The sequence below is a fragment of the Giraffa tippelskirchi genome, chromosome 10 (genome assembly GCF_054371585.1).
Source record: "Giraffa tippelskirchi isolate mGirTip1 chromosome 10, T2T-mGirTip1v1.2.pri, whole genome shotgun sequence".
Lineage (NCBI taxonomy): Eukaryota > Metazoa > Chordata > Mammalia > Artiodactyla > Giraffidae > Giraffa > Giraffa tippelskirchi.
The window spans coordinates 149,874,005-149,901,418 of record NC_137284.1 but is presented as its reverse complement, the minus strand read 5'-3'; the positions used below and the strand labels follow the sequence as shown (position 1 = coordinate 149,901,418).

General features: G+C 47.2%; 2 protein-coding genes across 4 annotated transcripts in view; one reads left to right on the top strand and one right to left on the bottom strand.

The window, feature by feature from the left end:
* LOC145523729 (olfactory receptor 2A14-like) overlaps window positions 1–27,414 on the bottom strand; it is a 350,514-nt gene that overhangs the window by 263,383 nt on the left and 59,717 nt on the right. For all 3 annotated transcript variants that reach the window (XM_081534513.1, XM_081534512.1, XM_081534514.1), the window contains exon 2: window positions 16,247–16,357. The gene's annotated coding sequence lies outside the window, so the exon portion shown is untranslated. The remainder of the gene's footprint in view (window positions 1–16,246; window positions 16,358–27,414) is intronic.
* On the top strand, window positions 1,734–18,749 carry TCAF2 (TRPM8 channel associated factor 2). The gene is made up of 8 exons (XM_081534498.1): window positions 1,734–1,824; window positions 4,846–5,479; window positions 8,738–9,723; window positions 9,994–10,088; window positions 11,386–11,599; window positions 11,936–12,175; window positions 13,687–14,024; window positions 17,077–18,749. Exons 2-8 carry the CDS (start codon window positions 4,857–4,859, stop codon window positions 17,329–17,331), a joined length of 2,751 nt encoding a protein of 916 aa, XP_081390624.1. The 5' UTR covers window positions 1,734–1,824; window positions 4,846–4,856; the 3' UTR covers window positions 17,332–18,749.

Sequence of the window (27,414 nt, the reverse complement as noted above, 5' to 3'; positions counted from 1 at the left end):
ACTGTCCGGCGGTTTCGGGAGATAAGCCACGGGTCTGTCCCATGTCCCCGTAGTCTGGGTCAACACTCCCATAGCCACCTTGTCCTTTTCAGTCATGTAAAGAGGAAATGGCTTAGCAAGGTCTGGAGGCCCAAGGCGGGTGCTGACGTAATTGTACCAGGTTTGAGTTCCATTACCACTGGGACTTGTCTTGCAAGCCTGGGGGGGTTGTCTTCCACCCATACCTCAGGGAATTGTTGAGTTAACTCTCTCTCTCTCCACTGTTCAGCCCATCCAGTTTCCCTTCCGGAAGATCGTGCAACCTCCGTTCATCTTGAGGGGTTACCGAGAGGAAGAGTATATAGGTGGTTGAGCCCACTCGAAGAGTGGGACTCTGCTCAATGTTATGTGGCAGCCTGGATGGGAGGGGAGTTTGGGGGAGAATGGATACATGCATATGCATGGGGGGGAGAATGGATACATGCATATGCATGGCTGAGTCCCTTGCCTGTTCACCTTAAACTATCACAACATTGTCTGTTAATAGGCTATACCCTAAAAGAAAAGAAAAAAAAAATTTTTTTTAAAGAAATGGAGTTTGCCCAAGTGTATCTTTATCAAAGAAGTTAGAAATAAATTTAAAAAATGAAAATATAAAAAAATGGAACTGGATAGGAAGATACTGGAGGAGGTATCACCTATTTTACAAAGACTCGAGATCTGAGACAGAAGAGAACATGAGTGAAGTGTCGAGCACATGTGAAAATTCAATGAGGATGTGACATTAACGGATGCTTTTAAGTAATTTTTGTAAACAGACAGTCATGATCCTTTAAGAAAAACAGACCCATCCAGTAACTCCATAAACAGAGCAATGATTCACCAGTGTTTGCCCGGAAGGAGAGACAGGTTATAAAATAGGGATCTGAAGTCCACATCTTTACAATCAACCTCAAGTACACGCGTTGCCCCATCCCTACTGTCACTCTCTCCTCCTACAAACAAGACAAAACAAACAACAAAAAATCCTTAAAAGTACAAACAGTGTATCGACTGAGCAAAACTGCAAAATCAGATTCCCAGCAAATCTGGGCCTCTTTAACCTTGATTTTGACCTTCCCACTCCTCTTGGGTAAAAATTCAAGCCGCAGCCCCTCTATCGCTTCAGCTGGAGTGGACGTGTCTGGTGGTGTTAACAGGCCCGTTTCCCTGCCAGCAAGCACATCCCTGGGCAACATTCTTGTCTGCAGTCCCAGACGGTTCTGATGGAGCTCCCTGGATCCCCGCGAATCCCTCCCGGCACGCGGTGCACGGCCAGAGACTGACCACCAGGGAACAGGCCCTCAACGCAGGAGCAACCCGGTGGGGACGACGCGGAAGCCTCGGTTCTCGGGCGCCGCACCCGGGACTGGAGGGGAAGGGGCCCCGATCCAGGCGGGGCCAAAGCCGACCCCGGGCCGAGGGTCACGGTGTTGGCTTGTCCGCCCCGAGTCTGGCTTGTTGGAGACTTGGCGTGTGCTTTCCTCATCAAACGTGACAGTAACTTTGCGCAGCTCCCTCGCACACAGCAGGATCCCTCGTAGGGTGTGAGGAAGCGGGGATTCTGACCCCCAGGGGTGCCCATGATCAGGGCTGCCCATCCCCCAGGGCACCTCCCCGGGTAAGGCGGGCTGGGCGGAGCGGCGGGGCGGAGGCTCCGGGAAGGGACCCGCCCCCCGGGACTCGCCCCCTCCCGGCCCGCCCCGCTCCCCGGCCTACAAGTCCTTGCGCACAGGAAGAGTCAGCCGCGACCCCGCATCCGTACCTGCGCTCGGGTCCGCGTCCCACACCCCGCCCCGCCGCAGCGTGAGTTCGCGGGTCCAAGCGCGTCCGTTGAGTGGGGTGGGTGGCTTCGGGCGGGGGCCGAGGACCTGGGTAGACCGGTGCGCCCCCAGGTGCCAGATGCAGGCCGGAGATCTTTCCAGGCAGTGGGCAGTCGCGGTGTTTCTGGTCTCCTTAGGTTCACGTTCTGATTTCCTCTCGCCCTTCCTTTCCCTATTTTCATTTATCTCGAAATGCTTTCCTCTCGCCTCTGCATTTCTGGGTCAAGAACTTGACAGAAGTTGTGTGATTGTATGGGGGGGTGTTTGTGGATGCGTGTGCATGCATGCGAACGTAGTGACAGAGTTGTAGTCAGAGTTTTGAGAACGTCTTTATTCCTCATCTCCTGTTTTGTTTTGTTTGCTTTTTAGTGCTTTTCCTGTAAAACTAGGGAGGCTCGGATTCGTGAAAGAGCTCGCTTGTCTTGTCAGAGGCTTGACCTCAGACTTCCTGATCTCTCGCTGTGTTTTTCCACCCCAAACCCACATACTGAAATCATTCACCCTCTGGCTTCATACTCCAGCTGGGGACTGGTGCTTTTTTGTGAATTCACTTTCCTGCGGGCAATATTCAGAATAAGCCGATAGATGGGTTGTTGTTGAGTCACTCAGTCGTGTCCGACTTTTTGCAACCCCGTGGACTGTAGCCCACCAGGCTTCTCTGTCCATGGGATTTCCCAGGCAAGAATACTGGAGTGAGTTGCCATACCCTTCTCCAGAGGATCTCCTTTATCCAGGGCTCCAACCCAGGTCTCCCACATTGCAGGCAGACTCTACAATCTGAGCCACCAGGGAAGCCCCTCAGATGGGAAGGATAGTTTAAAAAAAAAGAAAGAAAGAAAAGGAGCTGGAGTTTTATGGGGAATACTGGGCATGCTTAAAGAGCCAAACCTTCTAGAGAATTGGTGGAGAAAGTGAAAGGAAAAAAAATCTAGAAAACTGTGGAAAGCCCAGACTCTGCAGGCTTAAAATCCGGGGGGGGGGGGGGGGGCACTCAACTTTACGTGGGGGAGTGGATGAAACTGATGAGATGTGAGTAGGATGGCTTGAGGAAGATTGTAGATGAGAATGCAGAATGCATCTTGGGGACAGAAACCAGCTTGGTCTCCTCTGGATAGGAATGTAAACTGAAGGGAGTGGTATTTGATAAGTGGGAAAAACAAGGGCAAATGGAGGTGGCTGACAGTATATGGAAACAGGAGGGAGGAGGAAGGAAGGGTTTGGCGTTTGTCAGTTTAGGTGGTTCCCCAAAGCCAAGCCTGATAGAAGGACCTCAGCACAGGTAGTTTACTTGGGAAGTGAGCCCAGAACTGCCCAGTGAGGACGCGGCGAGGAAGAAACCAGGAAGGAAGGGAAGCCAGCAAGGCTGAGCTGTTTACCGCTGTGGGCAGCTGGGGCCCGATTCCTGGGGTAACCCTGTGAGGGGCTCCAGAATGCACCTAGGATGGCTCTGCCCCAGGGGAAGCTTGCCCCATACCAGCTCCCCGCCACTTCAGGGCTGGCCCTGGACGCTTGCCCAGGTGAGGTCTCCCAGTGCCCCGGAGAGTCCTCCAGGGCAGTTGCTGGATGGAGGTGGTCTGGGGCACACAGAGCGCCTGCTGCCTGCCTCTTGTCGCTTGGAGAGGCCAGAAAGTACAGCAGAGGGACAGACAGACACTTGTGATTGCTGTTCTCCTTGCCTGAACATTTTTATCTGCATTCTCTTCATCTTCCAGAACAATCCTCCAAGGGATGTACTATTCTCTTTATACAAATGGGAAGACCGGCGTATAAACAGTTTATCCAAGAGGAGCTGCTCTGAAGGGAAAAATGAACTCAGCTTTAGGCACACCAAATTTTCAAAGTTCTGGTAAATCTCAGAATGCTCCCCAGGTAGTGGTGGGGAACTCCCTAGTGAGGGCAGACATAATAACTGGGAGGTGTTTCCCAATTCATTTAGTCAAAGCTACCAGAACAAATTTAGTTTCTGAAAGGTCAACTGACCTTTTTGTCCAGAGAAATAATGTACTGAGTCATCTCAGATTAACTCTCACTTTGATCTTCTTGCTCCTGTGGAATCCAGCCCCACCCTCACACCACTCAGGTTCTGTTCCTCCAGCCCCCATGGGCCTTCTCTCTGTTAAAATGCTCCCAGAGGGAAGGATGGGGGAAAGGGATAGTTTGGAAGTTTCGAATGGATGCGTCCACACTGCATATTTAAAATGGCTAAACAACTACTGTATGACACAGAGAACTCTGCTCAATGTTATGTGGCAGCCTAGAGGGGCGGGGAGTTTGGGAGAGAACAGATACATGCATACGTATGCTTGAGTTACATTACCATCACTGTTCACCTGAAACTTATCACGACACTGTTAATCGACTATACCACAATACAATGTAAAATAAAAAGTTAAAAAAAAAAATGCTCGCTTGCAGCATTTCAGGTCTCAACTTAAATCTCAGGTCTCAGCTTCAATGTCATTCTCTCATGTGGGCCTTTACTGGAACCCCATCTAAAGTAATTTTCTGGTTGCTGGGCATCACATCACTGTGTTTTATTTTCATCCAACAATATTATTAATGGCTGCATTTTATTTGCTTGTCTACCTAACTATTGTCCTTCCCCTTCTCAAATATTAGATTCGTGAAAGCAGGGACCTTATCTGTTGTGTTCCTTGCTGAACCCCCAGGCCTTCCACCACTTGGGGAACCTAACAAGTGGTTTTCATCTGAATGCATTATTTATGCATTTATTTATGGCTGTGTAAGGTCTTAGCTGTGGCATGTAGGATAGTCTCTACCAGCTCACTATTGGGACTCAAGGGGGGCTTATGGCCCTGCTGCCTGTGGGATCTTAGTTCCCAGACCAAGGATCAAACCTCTGTTCCTTGTATTGCAAAGCAGATTCTTAACCACTGGAATACCAAGGAAGTGCCTGAATGCATTTAGTTTTCTTTCTTTCTTTTTTCCTCACGTTTCTTCATTTATTCTAACCAAGCTGAGTCTTTGCTTTCTTCTCCTGCAGCTCATTGAACCATGGCGACAACTCCTGCAGCTGCCTTTGAGGCCCTCATGGATGGAGTGACAAGCTGGGAGGTACCCGAAGGCCCCGTTCCCAGTGAACTCCTTCTTACTGGAGAGGCCGCCTTCCCAGTGATGGTGAACGACAAAGGCCAGGTCCTCATTGCAGCCTCCTTCTATGGCCGAGGCCGCCTGGTGGTGGTGTCCCACGAGGGCTACCTGATGGATGCCGGCTTGGCCCCGTTTCTTCTCAATGCAGTGCGCTGGCTCTCTCCCTCTCCTGGGGCGCCTGTCGGTGTGCACCCATCCCTGGCATCACTGGCACACATCCTGGAGGGCTCCGGGGTGGAGGCCCAGGTTCACCCAGAACCAGCAGAACCCCTGGAGGTTTACTGCATCAGTGCCTACAATGATGCCATGACTGCGGAGCTGATCCAGTTTGTGAAGCGTGGTGGGGGCTTGCTCATCGGGGGCCAGGCCTGGTACTGGGCCAGTCAGCACGGTAGTGACAAGGTGCTGTCCAAGTTCCCAGGGAACCAGGTGACCAGCGTGGCCGGAGTGTACTTCACTGACACCTATGGGGACAAAGGCCGCTTCAAGGTCTCCAAGAAGGTGCCCAAGATCCCTCTCCAGGTCAGGTGAGTGGTGTTTCCCTACTGGGAGTCTGATGCATGTTCACAATAAACCTGATCCTCCTCTTCACTGAGCTTCCACTTTAATACATGTGATTTCCTACTGCTTTTCAGAACCACCACAAAGAAAGGAAGAGACAACTGTAATGCACTGAGCCCAGGAAGGGCTGAGTTCTCGCTGCTCCTGCTGTCTGTGGCCAGAGCAGCAATCAGTCTGTTAGAAGTGCTTATCTTATTCATCAGTCTATCTGGTGCCTGGGTTGCTGGGGGCTTCCCGGGTGGCTCAGTGGTCAAGGCTGGAGCTATGCTAGGCCTGTTCAGCAGGAGAGCTGGGAGTCCAGATAGAGGGATGTCTGATGGGAACTGGAGCCTCAGAGAAGACACAGTGATGGCCAGAGACACAGCTTGAGGGAGACACATGCCTTGCCTCCTTCCTGCCTCCAGACTTGGCTGGTGGACTGAACTGGAGTGAGGAGAGAAGACAGGAGTCAAGATTTCTGTGATCAAATGCTTTTAAGGACGGGTGTTGCCACTGAAGGAGCTGTACAGGACTAGGAAAGGAAAGATTAGAGGAGGTCAGAAGCTTTGGATGTTTGCGGTTTTGTGTAACTCGTTAAATCAGTGACTCACTGTGCGTGGCCACAGGTAACAGAAGCCTTGCTGTAGTGGACTGATCTTGTAATTTATTTCTCTCGTGTAAAAAAGTCCAGGCAGAAAATCAGGACTGTGGCATTAACTCCCTGCTTCATGGTAACCCAGGTTCATTCATGAATGTTCATTCAGTCCCTCCCTCACTCTCTCTTTCTCCTTCTCAATCTCCTTCTATCTCTGTCTCTCTTCCCCTTTACCACTTCCATGCTTCACTTTTATCCTTATGACTACAAGTTTGCTACTGCTATTTTTGGCAATATAATTACACCTTGGCAAGAATAAGCTAGAATGAATATACCTGCTGCATATGTCTCTTTTAATGCAGAGAGTAATATGTTTTCTGGGAGCTCTGACCATCAGACTTCTGTAATGTTTCAGTGGCCAAAATTAGCTCACCTGGCCAACTCTAGCTGCTAGAGGGCCTGAAGGGCTGAATATTTTTAAATGGGCACTGGAACCTCTGAGGAAGTCAAGATGCTGCTGGAAGGAAGGGCATGTTGTTCAGCTGCTAAGTTGTGTCCGACTCTTTGCGACCCCATGGACTGCAGCACACATGGCTTCTCTGTCCTCCACTATCTCCCGGAGTCTGCTCATATTCACGTCTATTGAGTCGATGATGCTATTTAACCATCTCATCTTCTGCCACCCCCTTCTCCTTTTGCCTTCAGTCTTTCCCAGCATCAGGGTCTTTTCCAATGAGTTGACTCCTCGTATCAGGTGGCCAAAGTATTGAAGCTCAGCATCAGTCCTTCCAATAAATATTCAGGGTTGACTTGTTTAGGAATGACTTGTTTGATCTTGACTGGAGGTCAGACCAGTCAAGGAAGGGCAGACACATATTTAGAAAGCAGCTAGCAGTGTCCTCAGCCCCAAGGCCTGGCACACTTAGACTTGGTTCCCTCTGAAAGGGTTGGGAGGTGATGAGTTATTCAGAGAACCAGGGTGGATCTGATTCATTCCAACTCCTCTTTAAGTCTGAGGGACAAACAGGTAAATCTCACCAACTAATTCCTCTTAATAGTTCCGAAGGACTCCTATCCAGCAAACTAAACCTTTTTTCTTGTTTTTCTTCATCTACGCCTATATTTTTCACCTCTGCCACGGAATCTGAAGTATCTTTTGTTTTGTTTATGTTTTGAAAACATAACCAGAAGGTACCATTATCACATCTAAAAGAAGTAATAATTTCTTAATGTCATTATCCATTTCCATAATTGTCTTTTTTCAGTTTTTTGAACTGATCTTTTATTAAAACACAAATATTTTGATAGCTTGATAAGACTTCTGTGTCTCATAATACTGAGTTTCCTTTCCATTTCTTTTTCTCTCTTGCTGTTTTTTCCTTAAGGAAACTAGGTACTTTCTCCTGAACAGTTTCCCCATAGTATAGAATGTGTTTCCTTCAAAACAGTCTCTGCTTTGCTGACTGAATCCCTGCGGTGAAGTTGAATAAATTCCTTTGTTCCCTATATTTCTTGTAAATTAGAAGTTTGATCTAGATTCTACATCAGAGATTGACAAACTGTGGCATGTGAGTCAGGCCCCTGTGTGTGTTCAGTTCAGTTCTGTCACTCAGTTGTGTCCAAATCTTTGCGACCCCGTGGACTGCAGCACGCCAGGCTTCCCTGTCCATCACCAACTCTCAGAGCTTGCTCAAACTCATGTCCATAGAGTCGGTGATGCTATCCAACCATCTCATCCTCTGTCATCCCCTTCTCCTTCTGCCCTCAATCTTTCCCAACATCAGGGTCTTTTCCAATGAGTCAGTTCTTCGCATCAGGTAGCCAAAGTATTGGGGTTTCAGCTTCAGCATCAGTCCTTCCAATGAATATTCAGGACTGATCTCCTTTAAGATTGACTGGTTAGATCTCCTTGCAGTCCAAGGGACTCTCAAGAGTCTTCTCCAACATCACAGTTCAAAAGCAGCAATTCTTTGGCAGTCAGCTTTCTTTTTCTCAGTAACAAGTAGTAAATGCAGTCATCACATTTAAGTGACACTTTTTAAAAAGAGTGTGTGCTAAGTCACATCAGTCGTGTCTGGCTCTTTGTGATCCTATAGACTATAGCCTGCCAGGCTCCTCTGTCCATGGGATTCTTCAGGCAGGAATACTGGAGTGGGTCGCCATGCCCTCCTGCAGGCATGGCAGGATCTAGAATTGAACCCCCATCTCCTATGTCTCCTGCTTTGGCAGGTGGGTTCTTTACCACTGGCACCACCTGGGAAGGTCTTTGAAAAGAGTGTGTAAATCTTCAAGTATAGTATGAAGAGTTTACCTGTAACACATTCCTAGATCAGAGCTAGCATGTGGAGAGGGGGATTTGATGTTCTATACTGCCTTCTTTACAGAAATGTTACTCTGAAGAATAGATCTATTTTTTAACTTCATTCACTTCTGTATTCAATAATAGATGTACCTCGGAGATACTGTGAGTTCAGTTCCAGACCACTGCAATAAAGCGAGTCACACGAGTGACTCAAATCTCCAGTGTTATAGTGAGAGTGAGAAGATTGGCGTGAACTGTGTAACCTCTGTGCCCCTCCAGATTTCTGTATTCAGTGAGCTGGTCCCAGTGGTTCCCCATCTGACTGCAGCCCCTTTGTTCCTTTTCCAGGTGTGGGGAGGACCTCAGGCAGGATCAGCAGCAGCTCCTGGAAGGGATATCGGAGCTCAACATCGGGACGAGGGGACTCCCCTCGCAGCTGCTGGTGCATGGGGCCCTGGCCTTCCCCCTGGGCTTAGATGCCTCTCTCCGCTGCTTCCTGGCAGCTGCCCGCTATGGCCAGGGCCGGGTGGTCCTGGCTGCCCATGAGGGCATGCTCTCTGCTCCCAGTTTGGGACCCTTTTTACTCAACGCTGTGCGCTGGCTGGCCAAAGGCCAGACAGGCAAAGTTGGAGTGAACACCAGTCTAGGAAAACTGCACGGCCTGCTGTCGGAGCACGGTCTTGAGTGCAGTCTCGAGCCCCATCTGACGGGGGACGTGTGCGTCTACTGCTGTACAGCTTACAGCGACAAGGAGGCTAAGCAGCTGCAGGAGTTTGTGGCTGAGGGGGGCGGCTTGCTAATCGGGGGCCACGCCTGGTGGTGGGCCTCCCAGAACCCCGGCCGCTCCACGTTGGCTGATTTCCCCGGTAACGTCATACTGAACAGCTTTGGCCTCAGCATCCTAGCTTGTACCATGACCCCAGGCTGTTTCCCGGTCCCTACCGCGGACAGCCTGAACTACCACTTCCGCAAGGCGCTGTCTGAATTCCAGGCTACCTTGAACCTTGAGGGTGGCAACTTGGAGAAGAACTGGCTGGCAAAACTGAGAGCGGATGGAGCCGCCTTCCTCCAGATTCCCGCAGAGGGCGTCCCTGCCTATGCCTCCCTGCACCGGCTCCTGAGGAAGCGGCTGCGTCTTTCGGGGTTCCCAGCTGTGAGCCGGGAGAACCCGGTGGCCGGTGACTCCTGTGAGGCGGTGGTGCTCTGCCTGGCCACGGAGCTGGCGCGCTCCGGAACTGACTGCTCCGAGCTGGCACAGGGGCTTCGAACCTGGTCCTGCGGCTCCGATCTGTGCCCATCAGAACACACAGTGGAGATCGATGCAAGCAACCCAGGTAGGCCACCAGGGGCCTGGGGTGGGGGAGGCAGGGGGCTCCTGGGCTCCATGGGATCTTCTAGGGGCTGAAGGTTTGGTGGGCCAATTCCTTTCTCCATCAGGCACTTTCAAGGAGATAGGAGTGGGGTTCTGCTCAGGGCTTAGGTGGGCTTCAGGCAGGAAGCACGGCTGAGCTGAGGTGTGCAGGGCAGGGCTGCACCTCTGGGAGGCGCTGTGAGGCACTGAGCACGGGAAGAACTCAGCCTTTGCTGTGCCTTTCGTCACCCAGGAGATGATGCCTGGGTGAGTACAGGGCTCTACCTCCCAAACGGACAACTTACTGAAGTCTCCTTGTGTGAAGCTGCAGCTTGCGCCGGCCTGAAGGTAAGGCTCGGACCCTCCGACTACCATACCTCAGAGCCTCACGCTTTCATTCTCATCCAGCTCACTGCTCTTCGACCAGAGTGCAGGAAGGCATCGTCCTACCCACGTTACAGATGAAGCAACTAAGTTTCTGGGAGCCTAAGGGAGTGACTCCCTGGAGAAGGAAATGGCTACCCACTCCCAGTAATCTGGCCTGGAAAAATCCCATGGACACAGAGGAGCCTGGCGGGCTGCCGTCCATGGGGTCGCAGAGAGGGGGACACAACTGAGCGCTTGTGTAGAGCTCCTCACAGCAGACCCAGTCCTCTGAGACAAGCCCTCAGCTCTCCACCTTCCGACGGGAATGTGGGGGAAGGAACACCTCAGGCATTTCCCCGGCACGGCCTTTCTGGGTTTGACGTCTTTACCTTCATCCCTAAAGGGTGTGCATAACCCCGTCACTCACAAAATAGACCATGGTGCCAAATTAAAATTGCTCCTGCCTCAATTCTGAGGGTCACTTCCTACCATAGTTAGGGTCTCTTGGGAGTCAGTCTCCCTTCTCATGCTCACTTGCAGTAACCCTGAGAAAAGCAGTCCCAAGGCCTCCAGATGAGATGCATTCAATCTGTCTGAGCAGGAAGGGAGGCCAGGACGAGTCCTCATCCCGTATCCCACTGTGTCCGGATGGGCCTCCTGTCTGTGCACAAAGGGCAGCCAAGGATTCCCTCTGCCCTATTCCCGGCATCAGAACCACCTCAGGGGCTTGATCCCTGGTGTCGGAGCCCAGGTTCTGTCTAGTACAGAGGCATCATGAGCCGCTAGTCAGTATCAGCCTCAGGGTTATGTCTGGTCTGCCTGATGGTGGTCCACTGTGGTGGTGGTGGTGATGGTTTAGTCACTAAGTCGTGTCCAACTCTTGCAATTCCATGGACTGTAGCCCGCTAGGCTCCTCTGTCCGTGGGATTTTCCAGGCAACAATACTAGAGTGGTTTGCCATTTCCTTCTCCAGGGGATCTTCCCAATCCAGGGATCAAACCCAGGTCTCCTGCACTGCAGGCAGATTCTTTACCAACTGAGCTACCAGGGAAGTCAGTCCACTGTGGAGCTGTTTAAATCCCTAGAAATATGATTCTACGTACCGTTCAGTGCATATGACTTTTAGAGTGCTACCGTCTCATGGTTTGCATGCACCACTTACAGAAAGGGGAAGCTGGAGTTTTCTCAGTTCCTTCCATCACACAAGTACCACACATAACCCCACACCCACAGCCCGTGCAGCCAGCTCTGCCCACGCATGGTGCGATTGCCTTTCCAGTTACAGATTGGCTGCCACACCGATGACTTGATGAGTGCCAGCAAGCTGTCTCGAGCCCCTGTGGTGACTCACCAGTGCAACATGGACAGGACCGAACAGTTGGTCTCCAACCTCTGGGGCGGCCTTCTCTATGTCATCGTGCCCACGGGCTGTAACCTGGGGCCCATGTCTGTCACCATCAAGAGGGCTGTGCCTGCCCCATATTACAAGCTGGGTGAGTGGACTGAACGTGGAGGGGAGCAGAAGAACAGGGGACGCTATGTAGTTATGGGCTGGTTGCCAAGGAGTGGAGGCAAAAGGATTGGTGGACAGAAGGAGAAGGGACTGCTGGAGATGGCAGTGGAGGCAGGAGTGAAAAATCCCTGTGTCCATGGAGACTTCAGGGCAGAACAGAGGGGAGGGTCTGGGGGCCTGTCCTTCTCTGCACAGCATGTAGACCTGCATGGTAATCGTTCCTTATTTCAGTGTCCTCCTGGAGTTCCAGTTGTGTTTTTCAGCTCAAGGGAGGTGGAGGAAGTGGGTGATAGGTTCCGGCGATGTTTATTCCCAGGTGAGACATCCCTGGAGGCGTGGAGGAGCTGTATTCAGGAGAGCCCGGCTCCCTGGGGAGAGCTGGCGACAGACAACATCATCTTGACGGTGCCGACTGCAGACCTCCGGGCCCTGGAGGACCCGGAGCCCTTGCTCCGCCTCTGGGACGAGATGATGGAGGCTATAGCCAGGCTGGCGGCCCAGCCCTTCCCTTTCCGCCGTCCAGAGAGGGTTGTTGCTGATGTGCAGATCTCAGCCGGTAGGTCCTCCAGAGGGATGCTCCTAGTGGGTAGACACCTTTTCTTTACTATTTTGCATTTCTTTGGGCCTGTAGTTTTCTTTCTTTCTTTCATTCTTTCTTCCTTCCTTTCTGTAGTGTCCTTGTCTGGTTTTGGTATCAGAGTGATGACAGCTTCCTAGAGTGGCTTTGAGTGGATTCTGTCCGCTTTGGTCTTTTGGGAGAGTTTGAGAAGGATCGGTATAAATTCTACTGTGTTTGTTGGGTAGAGTTCCTCAATGAAGCCATCCAGTCCTGGACTTCTTGTTTGTACAGAGGTATTTTTCTAGATATCTATTCTGTTTCACTTCTAGTGAGTGGTCTGGTCAAATTATCTGTTTCTTCTTGATGCAGTTTGCACAGGCTGTGTGTTTCTAGAAAGTCCTCCAAGAAACTCATCCATTTCTTCTTGTCCAGTTTGTTGGCATGTAACTGTTCATAGTATTCTCTTAGGATTTTTTTTGTATCTCTGTGGTATTTCTCCTCTTTCATTTGTTACTTTGTTGACTTGGGTCCACTTGCTCTTCTTGTGAGCCTGGCCAGAGTTTGTTGACTGTCCTTTCAAAAAACCAGCTCTTGGCTTTATTGATCTTTTCCATTGTTTTTTAACTCTCTATTTTAGTTATTTTCTGCCTGATCTTTGTTATTGCTTCCCTTCTGCTGACTTTTATTTTGCTTTTTAAAATTTCCATTATGTGTAAGGCATAATTTTATCAGTAAAGTAAGGGGAGAAAAATACATTGAAGACATGGAAATGAACAGATGTTTACATGCAAAAAAGTAAATCATGTTCACCTACAGGGTAAGAATTCACAGAAGGGTGGAACAGTCTCAGAAAAACTGGTACTAGGATTTCAAGACGCTGGTGAGGGTTGTTTCAAGGAGAGGTTAAAACCTCTGATATACCTCCTTCAACCATAATTCAGATTGGCAATGAAAAGAGGGGGTAAAAAGATTTATACTAAGTATTTAGTGGTTTAGATAAAAGAAGAACATCTTTTGTTTAAAAAAAAAAAAAAAAGGAAAAAATTCCTTTGGCCCTATTTTGTAATCTTCTAACAAAGAGCAAGATTTTAATTGTTAAAAAGCATGAATTTGGACAACAGTGGTTTCTACAAGAGAAGGAATAACACTGCCTAGCCTCAAGGATCTCAGATTCAGATACAAGACCTAATGTTGCAGACTGGCGTGCAAAGGAAACTACCATGAAAGGAACCACTGAATTATAATGAGAATGGCTATGTAAAGAATTAATATTCTTTGGGGCCAGAGAAAGCAGGAGGCGTAACTCCAGAGTTGAAGTCTGGGAAGGAGGCTGGGCACTCTTTGGACCAAGTCAAGGGGGGCATCAGCTTTCTAAGTCAGCAAGGAGATTCTGGAATCATCAGGTGCAGGTGGGATGGTGAGGAAATGTTACCCAGTGGGGAAGAATGAAGGGAGATGGATTTGGGTGGACCCTCCCCCCGTGCCTCATTCTCCCTTTGCGTTCCCAGGCTGGATGCACTCGGGCTACCCCATCATGTGCCACCTGGAGTCAGTGCCAGAGCTCATCAATGAGATGGGCATGAGAAGCCGAGGGCTGTGGGGCCCTGTGCATGAGCTGGGCCACAACCAGCAGCGGGAGGAGTGGGAGCTCCCCCCGCACACCACCGAGGCCACCTGCAACCTGTGGTCAGTCTATGTGCATGAGACGGTCCTGGGCATCCCCAGGGCTCAGGCCCACCCAGCTCTGAGCCCTCCAGAACGGGAAAACAGGATCAAAATACACCTGGAAAACGGAGCCCCCCTATGCAACTGGGAAGTGTGGACAGCTCTGGAAACATATCTGCAGGTACTGAGCAGAAATTCAGGGAGATGGGGGTCCCCAGGCCCTCCATCATGGGCATCCCAGATCCCAGGAGCTCAAGTCCTTTCCACTCCCACCAGCCTGCCTACCACCTCCCCTGGCTGCATTGTGGTGTCTCTCAAATATCTCTAAAATGCAGATAATGACACCTGCCCCACTCACCTCCTGTGCTTTTGTATATGTAAGAGAAAATGACAACTATTATGAGAGAAAAATAACTAGAGAGACATACAGTCTCTGGGTATATCGGGCAAGAGCAGACGCTCTGAGTAAGACACCCCTGTGACTGAGTCATGTCTCTCCCACTCAATGGCTTGTCCTTTGTCCCCTAATGAGTGCCTCGGAAATGGAGATTGTCTTTCTTTGCTTTCCCTCACCTTAGTTTTACGGATCAAGTGAGTGTTGCATCCCTTCATAGTGTTAGGGGAAACTGCATCACAAGACCTTTTAGGAGGTAACTCTGTCGACAAAATTGTCAGGTTTCCACCACCCACTTGAAGCCAAAGTGTCTTCAGAATGAATAAGTAAATAACCAACCCAACAGAAGAACACCAAAGTCTCAAAGTGAGTTGATTTCCTGCGAAATAAGCAGAAATCCCTTTCTCCTCTCCCATCCTGCTTTGAAGTTTACTCTTTTCAAGCTGTGAAAGCCACTCCCCAGTCAGATCTCCTGCTCTGTCTACCATGACCCTCTAAATAGTGGTCATGGCTCACTTTTCACAACCACACTGAGTTGGAGAGTCTAAGCATCCTGACCAACATCACACATTTAAATGATGGGCCCAGAACCTACGGTCAGGAGTCAGTGACAAGGCCAGGCTTTTGCACTTCCAAACCCTTGCTTTGATCTTTATTTTTTCGTTGATTTTCTGAAGATCTGAGTGAGAGACAGCCCCAGTCAATGAGATAACTTCATTGCATCAGATCTGGATTCTTCCAGAGCCAGTCTGAGGGTTGCAGGGAAACAGACCTCACATGGTAGTTGCCACTGAAGTGTAAGGCAAAGCCCTAATTCCACTCTACCTGCTGACCCACTCACCTTGAGTATCATTCTGCAAAAGCTCTAGGGAGACCTCTCATCCTGGAGTCCAAGACTTGGTCTCAGGACAGATGGGCACCTTCTGTTTTCTCAACCCGCGGGAGGTCTTCTCCCCTTCTTTCCTCCTGCCGTTGCCTTAGCACAGATCCTCAGCATCCTCCTGTCTGCTCCGAAAACCTCTTAAGTTTTTCCCCCATCTTGCTTCAACCACCTTCAATCCACCTTCCACACCAACTCCAAAATAATCTGAATATTCCATGTTTAAGTCCCTCAAGTGTGCTCCTTCACATTCAGAAGAAAGGGGAAACGCTTAGATGGGTGTCGAAGGCCCTTCATCATCAGACCTTCACCAACACCTCCAGCTCCCAGTTTCCCACCTCCTTGATTATCCTGCAGTTTATGGAGCTGCTTCCCACTAGGAACACATCTGCCAATTCAGCTTCTGTGTCTCCCCATGCTACCCTCCTGCAGCTGAAACATGCTGAACGTCTTGTCTGTTTCCTGTCATGTCACCTGTCAGAATTCAGCTCTCTTGTCCTTTTCTCCTGACATCATCTCCTGGACAAGCCAACTTCTTTAGTAATTTGTTTGCTTACACGTCTGTCTCTCCGGTTGACCAGTGACCTCCAGAAGGACAAGAGCCCTTAATCATTTTTGCCTAGTGCAGTACCTGACACACTGTAGATGTTTTGTAATGTTATATGTGTAATAATATGTTCAACGTGGTGATGTATTAATAGAGATGAGCAGGAGGACTCACAAGGCCACAGTGGTGAGGACACAGCCGTGAGATCACAGGGAAGCTGATCAAAGTGCACCTGTCCTTGTGGTTTCATACCCCAGACTCAGAGGATTCTCCTCCATAAAAGGGGGAGATCTTGGAAACCCCAAGATCGCTGCTAGCTCTAAATTTCTATGAAACGTGAAAGTAAAGTCGCTCAGTCATGTCCAACCCTTTGCAACCCTATGGACTGTAGTCCACCAGGCTCCTCTGTTCGTGGGATTCTCCAGGCAAGAATACTGGAGTGGGTTGCTATTTCCTTCTCCTGGGGATCTTCCTGACCCAGGGATCAAACTCGGGTCTCCCACATTGAGGGCAGACTCTTTACCATCTGAGCCACCAGGGAATCAAAAATTTCTATAATCTTAGCAAATAAGAGTTTCCTACCCATGGCTTTCAGGTACGCTCTTCCCTATGAAGTACGAGGGAAGTTCACTCGCATGTCGAACCGCTTGTGACATACTTGCTTCTTTCTTGTTTTGCTCCAATGGCAGTATCCTGTAGAGAAAAACAGTAGCCTTGAAAATAGTCACAGGTCTGAGATGGCTTGAAAAAAAAAAGATTTTATTATGTCTGAAAGATATTGTAAGTTCCCAGATTTGGGGACTGAATTCCCATCTCAGTGGAGCTCAAACCTGTCTGATGCCTAAGTCAAAATAACACTTAGGAACTGAGAATACTGTTTTTCTTTTGTAATTAAAGAAATTACGGAAAACAGAGATAACCGTCATTTGTTGAGGATTTACCTCTTTTCAGCAATTATGTTCCTCATGTAGCCCCCTGTTAGATTCAAAGGGTATAGGGTTGGTGACCAAGAAGTAGAATGAGCCAGCACGACTGTGTTTATGATCAGAAGTAAGATGGGGAGACAGGGGCAAGTAAAGAAGCAAAGCTAACAATGGCTTCCCAGGTGGCGCTGGTGGTAAAGAACCCATCGCCAATGCGGGAGATGTAAGAGATGCGAGTTCGATCCCTGGGTCGGGAAGATCCCCTAGAGAAGGAAATGGCAACCCATTCCAGTATTCTTCCCTGGAGAATCCCATGGACAGGGGAGCCTGGTGAGCTGCAGTCCATGGGATGGCAAAGAGTTGGACACAACTGAAGCAACTTAACACACACACATACAGAAATCACAAGAAATGAGATACACTCATGAACATGTATGCTGCAGTATTTCACAGACTTATACCTCATTCTTCCCCTTCCTCCTTTTCCAGCTCCAGGAGGCCTTTGGGTGGGAGCCGTTCACCCAGCTCTTTGCTGAGTATCAGACTCTCTCTGACATCCCCAGTGACAACCCTGGCAAGATGAACCTGTGGGTGAGGAAGTTCTCTGAAAAGGTGCAGAAGAACCTAGCTCCTTTCTTTGAGGCCTGGGGCTGGCCTGTCGAGGAGGAAGTGGCTACCAGCCTGGCCTGTCTGCCTGAGTGGAAAGAAAACCCCATGAGGGCGTACATCCAGACTGAGATGTAAACAGTGGGCACCCAGTGGTGTGTGTTTGGAACAGGGGTAACCACAGAAGGGCAGGAGTGATCACTCGCCCACTCTGTCTCCCTGTGTTTCTTGCCTAGTGTGCACTGAGCTTGAATCCTCCTTCGCTGCCTGTCCTCAGGAAGTCCTTTAAGGTGCTAAGACAAAACGAAACCAGCTTTCTCAGGAAAACACCACTGTGCTTCTTTTCTTGTATCTCTGCCTCTATGCTCACTGCCACCCAGAGACTTGCTTCACCATCCTCACCCTCCTGCAGAGGATGTTTCCTTGAGTTTCTGCAAGCTCTTGGCTTCTATTTATGACCAATAATTTTAAAGACTCTGGGTTGCATTATAATCTGATATCACTCCCTCACCCCAGCTGGCCCTGAACAAACCTCTTATCTCCAGCTCTCAAAAGCTTTCTGATTGTAAGAGAGACAGGCTGCTCTAATGGAGATGGCTGTGAACCAGCTTTGGTTCTGTGGAAAGTCACTCAACTCTTCTGTGCGTCTGGATTCTTATTCATGACATGGGGATAAAAATCTATTGTTTGATGATGGTTAACATGTTTGATCACCACCTATATGCACATAAGGGAGCTCTTCAGCTATCACCAAGCCCAGTAGTGACCTGTCTGCCCAGTTTTGTGTGGACAACCTGAAAACTCAATCTCCCTTCAGAGTCTACCTCCTTGAGGTTTTCATTCAGTCCTTGAGTGAGAGTATTTAGTGAACAAGAGTGTTGGGCCCAGACGTGGTATCAGTGATAGTCTTCAAGATCCTAGCCCAGCCTATGTGTCCTTTCTCCTGCCTCTGGAAGGATGCTGGGGTATAACTTCACCCCAGGAATGATGTAAACTCAAATGAGATGGTGTGAACTCAAGCTGCAGGTTACAACACTATTGGAGCTTTCTTCCATGGATAATTTTCCATTTAGAAAAAAATTCACCTAGAAAAATGGAAGTTCAACCAAATTTGGACTTATCCCATGCTCACTATTGAATTTTTGTTGAATATCAAATTTAGCCTCCAAAAATGTATTGGTACCTGATCTTCCAGTTGTCCCAGCATGTGATTAGCCTCCCTATAGAGAGAGAAAGGATTTGAACCCAGGCAATTCAACACCAGAACTGGTGTTCTTAGCCATGACGTTAAGGATGAGTAAAGGAATGGATAAAGCTGGGTTGAAGAGATTGCCATCGAGACAAAGACAAAACCTGACTTTTTCCCCAGGTTCTCTGGAGTGGAATCTAGCACCCTTCTTCTTACAGGAAGACTGTGTCCCTGCCACTGTTTCTAAGTTCAGAATTCATTGTGTGTAACTGCAACACTCCGAGTATTCTGTATTCCAGAGCACACTTGCTCTCAAGGATGTCAATGCAGTTCTGGTGAATTGCCAATAAATGCCATTTGCTGGGAACTGTTCTAAGTACTTTTTACTTGTTTATGCTCACAACAGTCTGACAGAATAAGTACTATGGCTGTCTCCATCTTTCAGGGAAGGAAGCAGAGATACAGAAACCACATTTCCCCCCTGGAAGTTGAGCTCAGGACCCAAATTTTTCACGGGCATACTGACCGATATTACTGGGTCTGCCACGACTTGCCGCTCTCCTCGCATGGAACTATGTGTATGGCTACTGACTCACCAGATGACCAGATGAAAACTACCAAAATTCCATATTTGCTGGGCAGGAATTAAACTCAGACATAGAGAACAGACAAACGGACACAGCAGGGGCAGGAGAGGGTGGGACGAATTGAGATAAAATGAAATAATTGAAATAAAATGCATCACCACGTGTAAAATAGATAGCTAATGTGAAGTTGCTGTACAACACAGGGAGCTCAACCTGGTGCCCTGTGACAATCTAGAGGGGTAGGATGGGGTGGGAGGGAGGTTCAAGAGGGAGGGAACATACATATGCCCGTGGATGAGTCATGCTGATGAATAGCGGAAACCAACACAATGTTATAAAGCAATTGTCTTCCAATGAAAAATAATTTAAAAAACACTACCAAAATCCAAACAGGTTATTTCTAGTTACTCAAATAGGAATTGTTTACCCATAAGGGTCATTCAGGGGCTTCCCAAGTAGCACTAGTGGTAAAGAATCTGCCTGCCAACGCAGGAGATGTAAGACATGAAATTTCGATCCCTGGATCGGGACGATCCCCTGGAGGAGGGCATGGCAATCCACTCTGGCATTCTTGCCTGGAGAATCCCATAAACAGAGGAGCCTGGCAGGCTACATCCCATACGGTTGCACAGAGTTGGACATGACTGAAACAGCTTAGCGCACACACACACAAGTGTCATTCATTCAAGCCACACAGCCCTCAATATCAAGACCTGCCCGACCTAGCCTGGAGGATTCTAAAGAGCCATGCTTCATGTAGCAACTTGATGGAGTCCTAGGAGGAAGCTCGTCTTAAACTCAAGAGCTTGTATCTAAGTGACCTTTGCTCACTCTTAAGGATACCCAAACTTCCATCCTCATTTCTGAGAGTTATTGGACAAAGGAGCACATACATTCTTATAGGTTATTAGATCTAATATCTGAAATATCCAAACTTCTAGCAAACTGGATAATTTACAAAAGAAACAGATCACCGTAGGATTGTTAAAGAAAGTAAGATCAAAAGGACCATACCTCTCTCTTACCCCACAAGCATAATATTGCCAACTGATTGGAAGGATGGGTAGTTAATTTCCAAAAAAAATTTAAAGACTTAGTGATTGGTCACACTAAATGGAACCATAAAACCTCATCCTTGTGGTGAATATTGTTGAAATAATAAGCACTGCTAACAGGAATTAAAGTGATTCCTATCTTGAATAAATCTGATTCTTGCTCACTCTTTGTCTCCCCCTTGTGGCCACCTAGAAAACCTTGCACCTCCTGTGAAAGTGAAAGTTGTTCAGGCTGTCTGACTCCTTGCAAACCCATAGACTATACAGTCCATGGAATTCTCCAGGCCAGAATACTGGAGTGGGTAGCCTTTCCCTTCTCCAGGGGATCTTCCCAACCCAGGGATCGAACACAGGTCTCCCGCATGGCAGGCGGTTTCTTTACCAGCTGAGCCACAAAGGAAGCCCAAGAATACTGGAGTGGGAAGCCTATCCCTTCTCCAGGGGATCTTCCCGACCCAGGAATCGAACCGGGGTCTCCTGCATTGCAGGGGGATTCTTTACCAACTGAGCTATGCATCTTCTGACCATCAACTATAACAGTGAAATTATTCCAATGGAGGCAAACTCAGTTTCTTAGTTTTGATTAAAAAAACATATTTATGTGACTTCCCATGTAGGGACAGATTGGTCAATGTGGTCTTCACTTTTTTAATATGATCTTCACTTTTAATACCCATAAAAAAAATCACCCAAATCAATTTGCTTGAAACGGAATGGCAGCAAATTCATTTACTGTTTAGCTCACAATGTTGTTAAAATGGATTTAGATTCTTGGCATACGGAAGAGTTATTGCCTTTATCAATTACACATATGAAGTTTTAGTTAACACTTATTTAATTTGTGCCTTTCATAAAATAAATGATTATTAGAGCAAGCCCAAGGTCCTTCTCAAAATATTCCTTTGGGGCTCTCAGTTCAATTCAGTCCTTCAGTCCTGTCCGACTCTTTGCAACCCCATGGACTGCAGCACGCCAGGCTTCCCTGTCCATCACCAGCTCCCGGAGTTCACTCAAACTCATGTCCATCGAGTCAGTGATGCCATCCAACCATCTCATCCTCTGTTGTCCCCTTCTCCTCCCGCCTTCAATCTTTCCCAGCATCAGGGTCTTTTCCAATGAGTCGGTTCTTCGCATCAGGTGGCCAAAGTATTGGAGTTTCAGCTTCAACGTCAGTCCTTTCAATGAATATTCAGGACTGATTTCCTTTAGGATTGACTGGTGGGATCTCCTTGCAGTCCAAGGGACTCTCAAGAGTCTTCTCCAACACCACAGTTAGGGTCCTAGAGATATCTAGATATTCCAGACCACAGAGAAATATCCTCCAAAAGCAAACATTACCTATCACACTTTCTCTTCTAAGAAAAAAGTATTAATATATATAATAATACAAAAGTTAGTAGCCTTATAACTAGAGGTAGCCCATTCAAGATTTGGGCAGGCTTCTCCAGCCTAATTCTTGGGGACCTGCATAAATTAGTGGCCTCCCACTGGCTTTTGAGCCAGCAGGGCTTGTGCGAAGGATAGCTAGAGTGCTGTAGGAAACAGGGGCTGCTTTAAAAGCTCATACAACATCTCACAATTTCAGAGATCCAGCACAGAGGTTTCTGGTGAGGCCAAATAGGTTTGCATATATTAATTGAACATTTAGATTATGTTTTTTTGTTTTTGCTTTGAAGTGTCCATTTTATTCTCATGCATTTTTCTGTTAGATAACTCTGGTCAGCTATTAATATTTATGTAGCCGATAGCTTCTCCCACTCGGGGTTGCCCTTCTTAGGGTATCTTTTTTTTCCCAAACTTTAAACTTTTAATTTTGTATTGGGGTATAGCTGATTAACAATGTTATGTTAGCTTCAGGTGAACACTGAATGGACTCAGCCATACATATACATGTATCTATTTCCCCCAAAACCCCACCTCCTATCCAGGTTGGCACATAACAATTGGACAGAGTTTCATGTGTTACACAATAGGTTTAGGGTATCTTTTGATTTGTTTTTGTTCAGTCACTAAGTCGTGCCCAACTCTTTGCGACACTGTGAACTGAAGGACGTCAATCATGTGGTCAAAGTATTGGAGCTCCAGCTTTTGCGTCAGTACTTCCAATGAATATTCTGGGTTGATTTCCTTTAAGATGGGCTTCCCCTGTGGCTCAGGTGGTAAACAATCTGCCTGCAATGCGGAAGAGAGACTTGGGTTTGATCCCTGGGTTGGGAAGATCCCCTGGAGAAGGGAAAGGCTACCCATTCCAGTATTCTGGCCTAGAGAATTCCATGGAATATATTGTCCATGGGGTTGCAAAGAGTCGGACACGACTGAGCAACTTTCACTTTCACTTTCTTTTCCTTTAGGATTGACTCGTTTGATCACCTTGCAGTCCAAGGGACTCTCAAGAGTCTTCTCCAGTGCCACAGTTCGAAATCATCAGTTCTTTGGTGCTCAGCCTTCTTTATGGTCCAATTCTCACATCCGTACATGCCTACTGGAGAAACCACAGCCTTGACTATACGGACCTTTGTCAACAAAGTGATGTCTTTGTTTTTTAATACACTGGTTTTCCTCAGACTTGCAGATGGACATGAGACCTTTTAACTTTGAAAACCAATCAACTGCGATAATCCACAGTCTGGGCTGGTGCTAAAATGAAAACATTTTGCCAAGCCTCCTGGCTTCTCAGAGTGATAAGATTTCTCCTCTATTCAGCCTTGGAAACTGGAAGAAGATAGTGTTGAGTTAGGCTGAGCAGTCAGTAGAGCACGCCTCTCAACAAATCCTTGCTCACAAACGGACTTCAAAATGCACCAAAACCATGTTTCGTTTCTCTAGGCGCCACCCCACCCCCAACCCTAGCCAGGGCCTTCTATGAAAAAGGCTCTATTCACAGGATAAATAACTTTTTCACCTGCCTTCGAGTAGTTTAAATTTTTTTGTAATGGGAGTTGGTGAAAGTGAGGGAAAGGAAGAGGAAAATGGGGTTCTTCAGAATAAGAGACAAAAAAAAATCACAGGCTGTGTTCACATTTCCTAAGGAAACCAGAGTCCTCACTGAGGGAAGTGGAAGGTAAAGCTGAAAGACCATGATAGGTGGGATCCCAGAGATGGCCAGACTCTTCAGTAACTGGCTGTGTCTTCTTCTCCTGCCTCAAGGCCCAGGCTCTTGCCTTCTTACTCATTCTCCAGCAAATCCAAACTGTTTACAGCTTTCAGAGTATATCACCATGATACGTATCTCTGTACTTTTACAAATATTACTCCGTTTCCCTGAAGTAGTTTTGCCTTCTTTATAGAGCAGTAAAACTTTTCATCTTTCAAAATCAAATCATCATCACCTTCTCTAGGAAGCCTTCCCCGAATACATTCCTCTGAGATATTATTTATTCAGTCCCCCTGTTGTATTTGTGTTTGAATGACCCCAGGTTGTCAGTTAATTAAAGTCAATTTAATTAATTTCAATTTTAGTGAAGTTTAATTTAATAAGCTGACGATAATTAGTGTTAGATATCTCCCCGTGGCTCAGTCTGTGATCGCAACTGAGCAATAAAGAAAGAATGATCGGGGTGCTGGTTGAGATGCTCCTTTCACTTGCCTTCAAGGCAGTGCTCCTCCAGGGTTCGTAGATTCCTAAATGGTGGACCAGGATCACAGCATCCTTTCTAGCTCTAAAGTTCTACAGTCTTTACCCATTTCGGGGGCCATCCAGGAACCGTCTCTGAGCGCTCGTTCTCCCCGTGTCCGAGTCGTCCTAGCTCTGTGCTGTACTGTGCTAAGTTGCCGCTCTTTGCAACCCCATAGACTGTAGCCCGCCAGGCTCCTCGGCCCATGGGATTCTCCAGGCAAGAGTGGGGTTGCCATGCCCTCCTCCAGGGGATCTTCCCAAACCTGGGGATCGAACCTGCGTCTCTTATGTCTTCTGCATTGGCAGATGGCTTCTTTACCTCTAGCATCACCTGGGAAGCCCCTTCTTCCTAGCTCTACCCAGAAAGAATGCATTCTTGTTACACACCTGCCCGTGTCCATAAGATGATGTAGCAGACTTGCCAAGAGTTGAATCTTCAACACAGAATAAAAATATCATTAAGTCTAGGTGGTTGTGTGTTTTCAAAGGGAAGGCTTCCATTTTTCAGCTACACAACATGATCCTCATTTCTGTCAAACTAACATCTTTATCTACCACTAAGCTTAGGAGTAAGAGGAATAATAATACTGAAATAACTACCACTTATTGAGAACGCATTATAGACCAGGCAAAGTGCAAGCACAGACTATCTCAGACTGGAGTTAGGCATAATGAGCTATGACACCTGTCAAGGGAATGGAGAAGAAGAGAGCCACTAATAGGAACTAAATCAATGTTAAAAGGTAGCTTATAACTGAGCACTACATGTAACTTTATGTGTGTATATGAGGGGGTGGCTTTTGTAGACTAATGGCTTTCCCGGTGACTCAGTAGAAAGGAATCTGCCTACAATGCAGGAATCTTGAGTTCAATCCCTGGGTCGGGAAGATCCTCTGGAGGAGGGCATGACAACCCAATCTAGTATTCTTATTCTTGCCTGGGAAATCCCATGGACAGAGGAGCCTGGCAGGCTATAGTCTAAAGGGCCGCAAAGAGTCTGACACGACTGAAGGGATTGAGTGCGCGTGTGCACACACACACACACACACACACAAGCATTACATGTAATTGTATGTGTGTAAGTGAGAGGGTGGCTTTTGTAGACTAGACATCTCATTCTGCCCCTTCCTCCTTTTCCAGCTCCAGGAGGCCTTTGGGTGGGAGCTCTTCACCCAGCTCTTTGCTGAGTACCAGACCCTCTCTGACACTCCCAATGACAACCCTGGCAAGATGAATCTGTGGGTGAGGAAGTTCTCTGAAAAGGTGCAGAAGAATCTGGCTCTGTTCTTTGAGGCCTGGGGCTGGCCTGTCCAGAAGGAAGTGGCTAGCAGCCTGGCCTGTCGGCCTGAGTGGGAAGAAAACCCCACGAAATCACATGCACCTTATAGAAAGGAGTGAAGAACTGTAGAAATGTTCTCTGTAAAACAGATCACTGGATGCAACAAATTTAATCCTCATGTAATCAACCCAAATTTCAGCTTTATTTTTTTAATCTTGTTCAGAATATCCTAATTCTTTTGCTAGATAGAGATTAAGTTAGACAGTGGTTTTCAAAATTAGTACTTTATATAACTCAGCAATGTGTTCTCTAGTTTTATTTTTTAATCCTAAGAGATTTTTTTTCCTGATTTTTTGAGTGTTTTACATTTGGTTTATTACGTGACCAGAGCTACTCAGTCCCAAAGACTTAACCCCAGGAATGTTGTTCTCTGGATCCCTTTAGAGCACTTTTCTTTTTATCCTAAAATCATTTCATGTATTTTGCAAACATCTTTGATCTGCACGGTTTGAACACAGTGTAGTTGGTCAGCAGATACTTGTTAAAATGAATAATAACAGCTAAACGGTAGAGAACTCACTATGTGCTAGCCAGTAAGTACTTTAACTGTACCAGGTCATTTCCTGACTGCAGTGACCCTATGTGTTAGGTACTATCACAGGCCCTGTTCCAAGTAGGAGAATGTGCTCCCAGAAATTAAAGTTCTAATGTTATAATAGGCTAAATTTCATGACGATATATTCCATATGCATGGAGAAGAAGGTACTGGTTTATACTTCACAGCACCCTTTAGAATTATTCCTGTAGCATAGAGGACCACATCAGTCCATGTCACCTCCACAGATAGGAGCTGCCACACAGCCTACCAAACACCCTTTTTGGTTCCTTTAGGAAACAATCAAACAATTTCCTGACAATTGGAAGTCTGTTATCTGAGAAAATTCGATGTTAGTGTCTGAAAGATAGACCAAGGCAAGCCAAAAGAAACAAAAGAAATATTGGCTTGTTCCATTCATGGTGATGAAAGCTTTGCATGGCACGCGTGGCTGAGTTTTTATCAGAATCTTCTGTGCTGGAAGATGAATATTGTTGCACAGCCACGATGAATGGAGTACTGCTAAACCGTGTGTGCATATATAATCTTCATTGGTACACCAGGAAACTTAGATTTCGGAGTACTGCTAAACCGTGTGCACACATAATCTTCATTGGCACACAAGGAAATTTAGATTTTGAAGTGAAAAACTAACAAACAGCGAGCAAGACTTTTAAAACAGATCAATGAATTAACTGAAAGAACATATGGTCATAGCGACTCCTCCTCTAATTACAGGAGCCAAGTATAAACTCAAAGAGGAAAAGGACAATACATACATGTGCCTTTCTTTAGTGGACTTGTTTACTTTTTTCATCTGTTCTATGAAGCTTCCTCTTGGGAGCTGCCTCTGCCTTCTCTGTGATTGGAAGGGGTTGTCCATGAAGAGACCACGGCATTCGAATCAAAAGAGTTTGCACAAAACCATGGACACCAGAGTACGCCATCTCCTGGACCTGCTGACTGCATCATGGGTGTTCATATGACTTAAGTAGAACCAGGCAGTGTCCTTTTTTGATAAGTAATCAAGTTACTGGAAGAATGATTTTTTTCCTTAGATCACAGCTTCTATGAGCCATTTAAGCCAGGAGCTGCCTTGCAATACCATCTTTGCATAAAGAGAGACTGTAGAACAATGAAACCTTTTGAACAATGAAAAACAATGATAATCAAGACAAACATCTATATCCCTAAGGACATCGCTCAAGAATCTAGATATAGTACCGCTGTAAGCTCCATGTCAATGCCCAGACTTTTTGTTTCTTGAATCAATTAATTCCTCCTTGTGCTTCTGCCAGTTTGAGCTGAGTTCCTATTACCTGTCATCAGAAACATCCAACTAAAAGTTCCCCCTTCCTTTAGTCCTCTCCAGCTTGCTGTTAGAGAATTGTGACTCCTGTCTTTTCCCACAAGACTTGCCTAAAATAGAGGCTCCTGGTTTCACATCTCTCTCCTCTACTCACAGTGGGTGAGCTGCAGTACAACCTGAGTCCACACAGTGGTAGCACAAGCCAGTTTTCCACTGATGGTGAAGATAACCAACAGTCACTAAGGCCTTCGCCTCTAGAATTGCATGATTTTAAAACCATACACTCCGTTTTGTTTTTGTTTTTTTTTTCCTACGCCGCCTGGTTTGTGGGTTCTTAGTTCCCCGACCAGGGATCAAACCCAGGCCTGTGGCAGTGAAAGCGTGGAGTCCTGACCATTGGACCACCAAGGAATTCTTGTTTTTAAAAGTACCTTTGGACACAATACCTTTGAAAAGCACCTTTGGATCTTTGCCAGCAAAGGTCCATATTGTCAAAGCTATGGTTTGTCCAGTAGTCATGCAAGGATGTGAGAGTTAGACCATGAAGAAAGCTGAGCGCCGAAGAATCGATCCCTCTGAACTGTGGTTCTG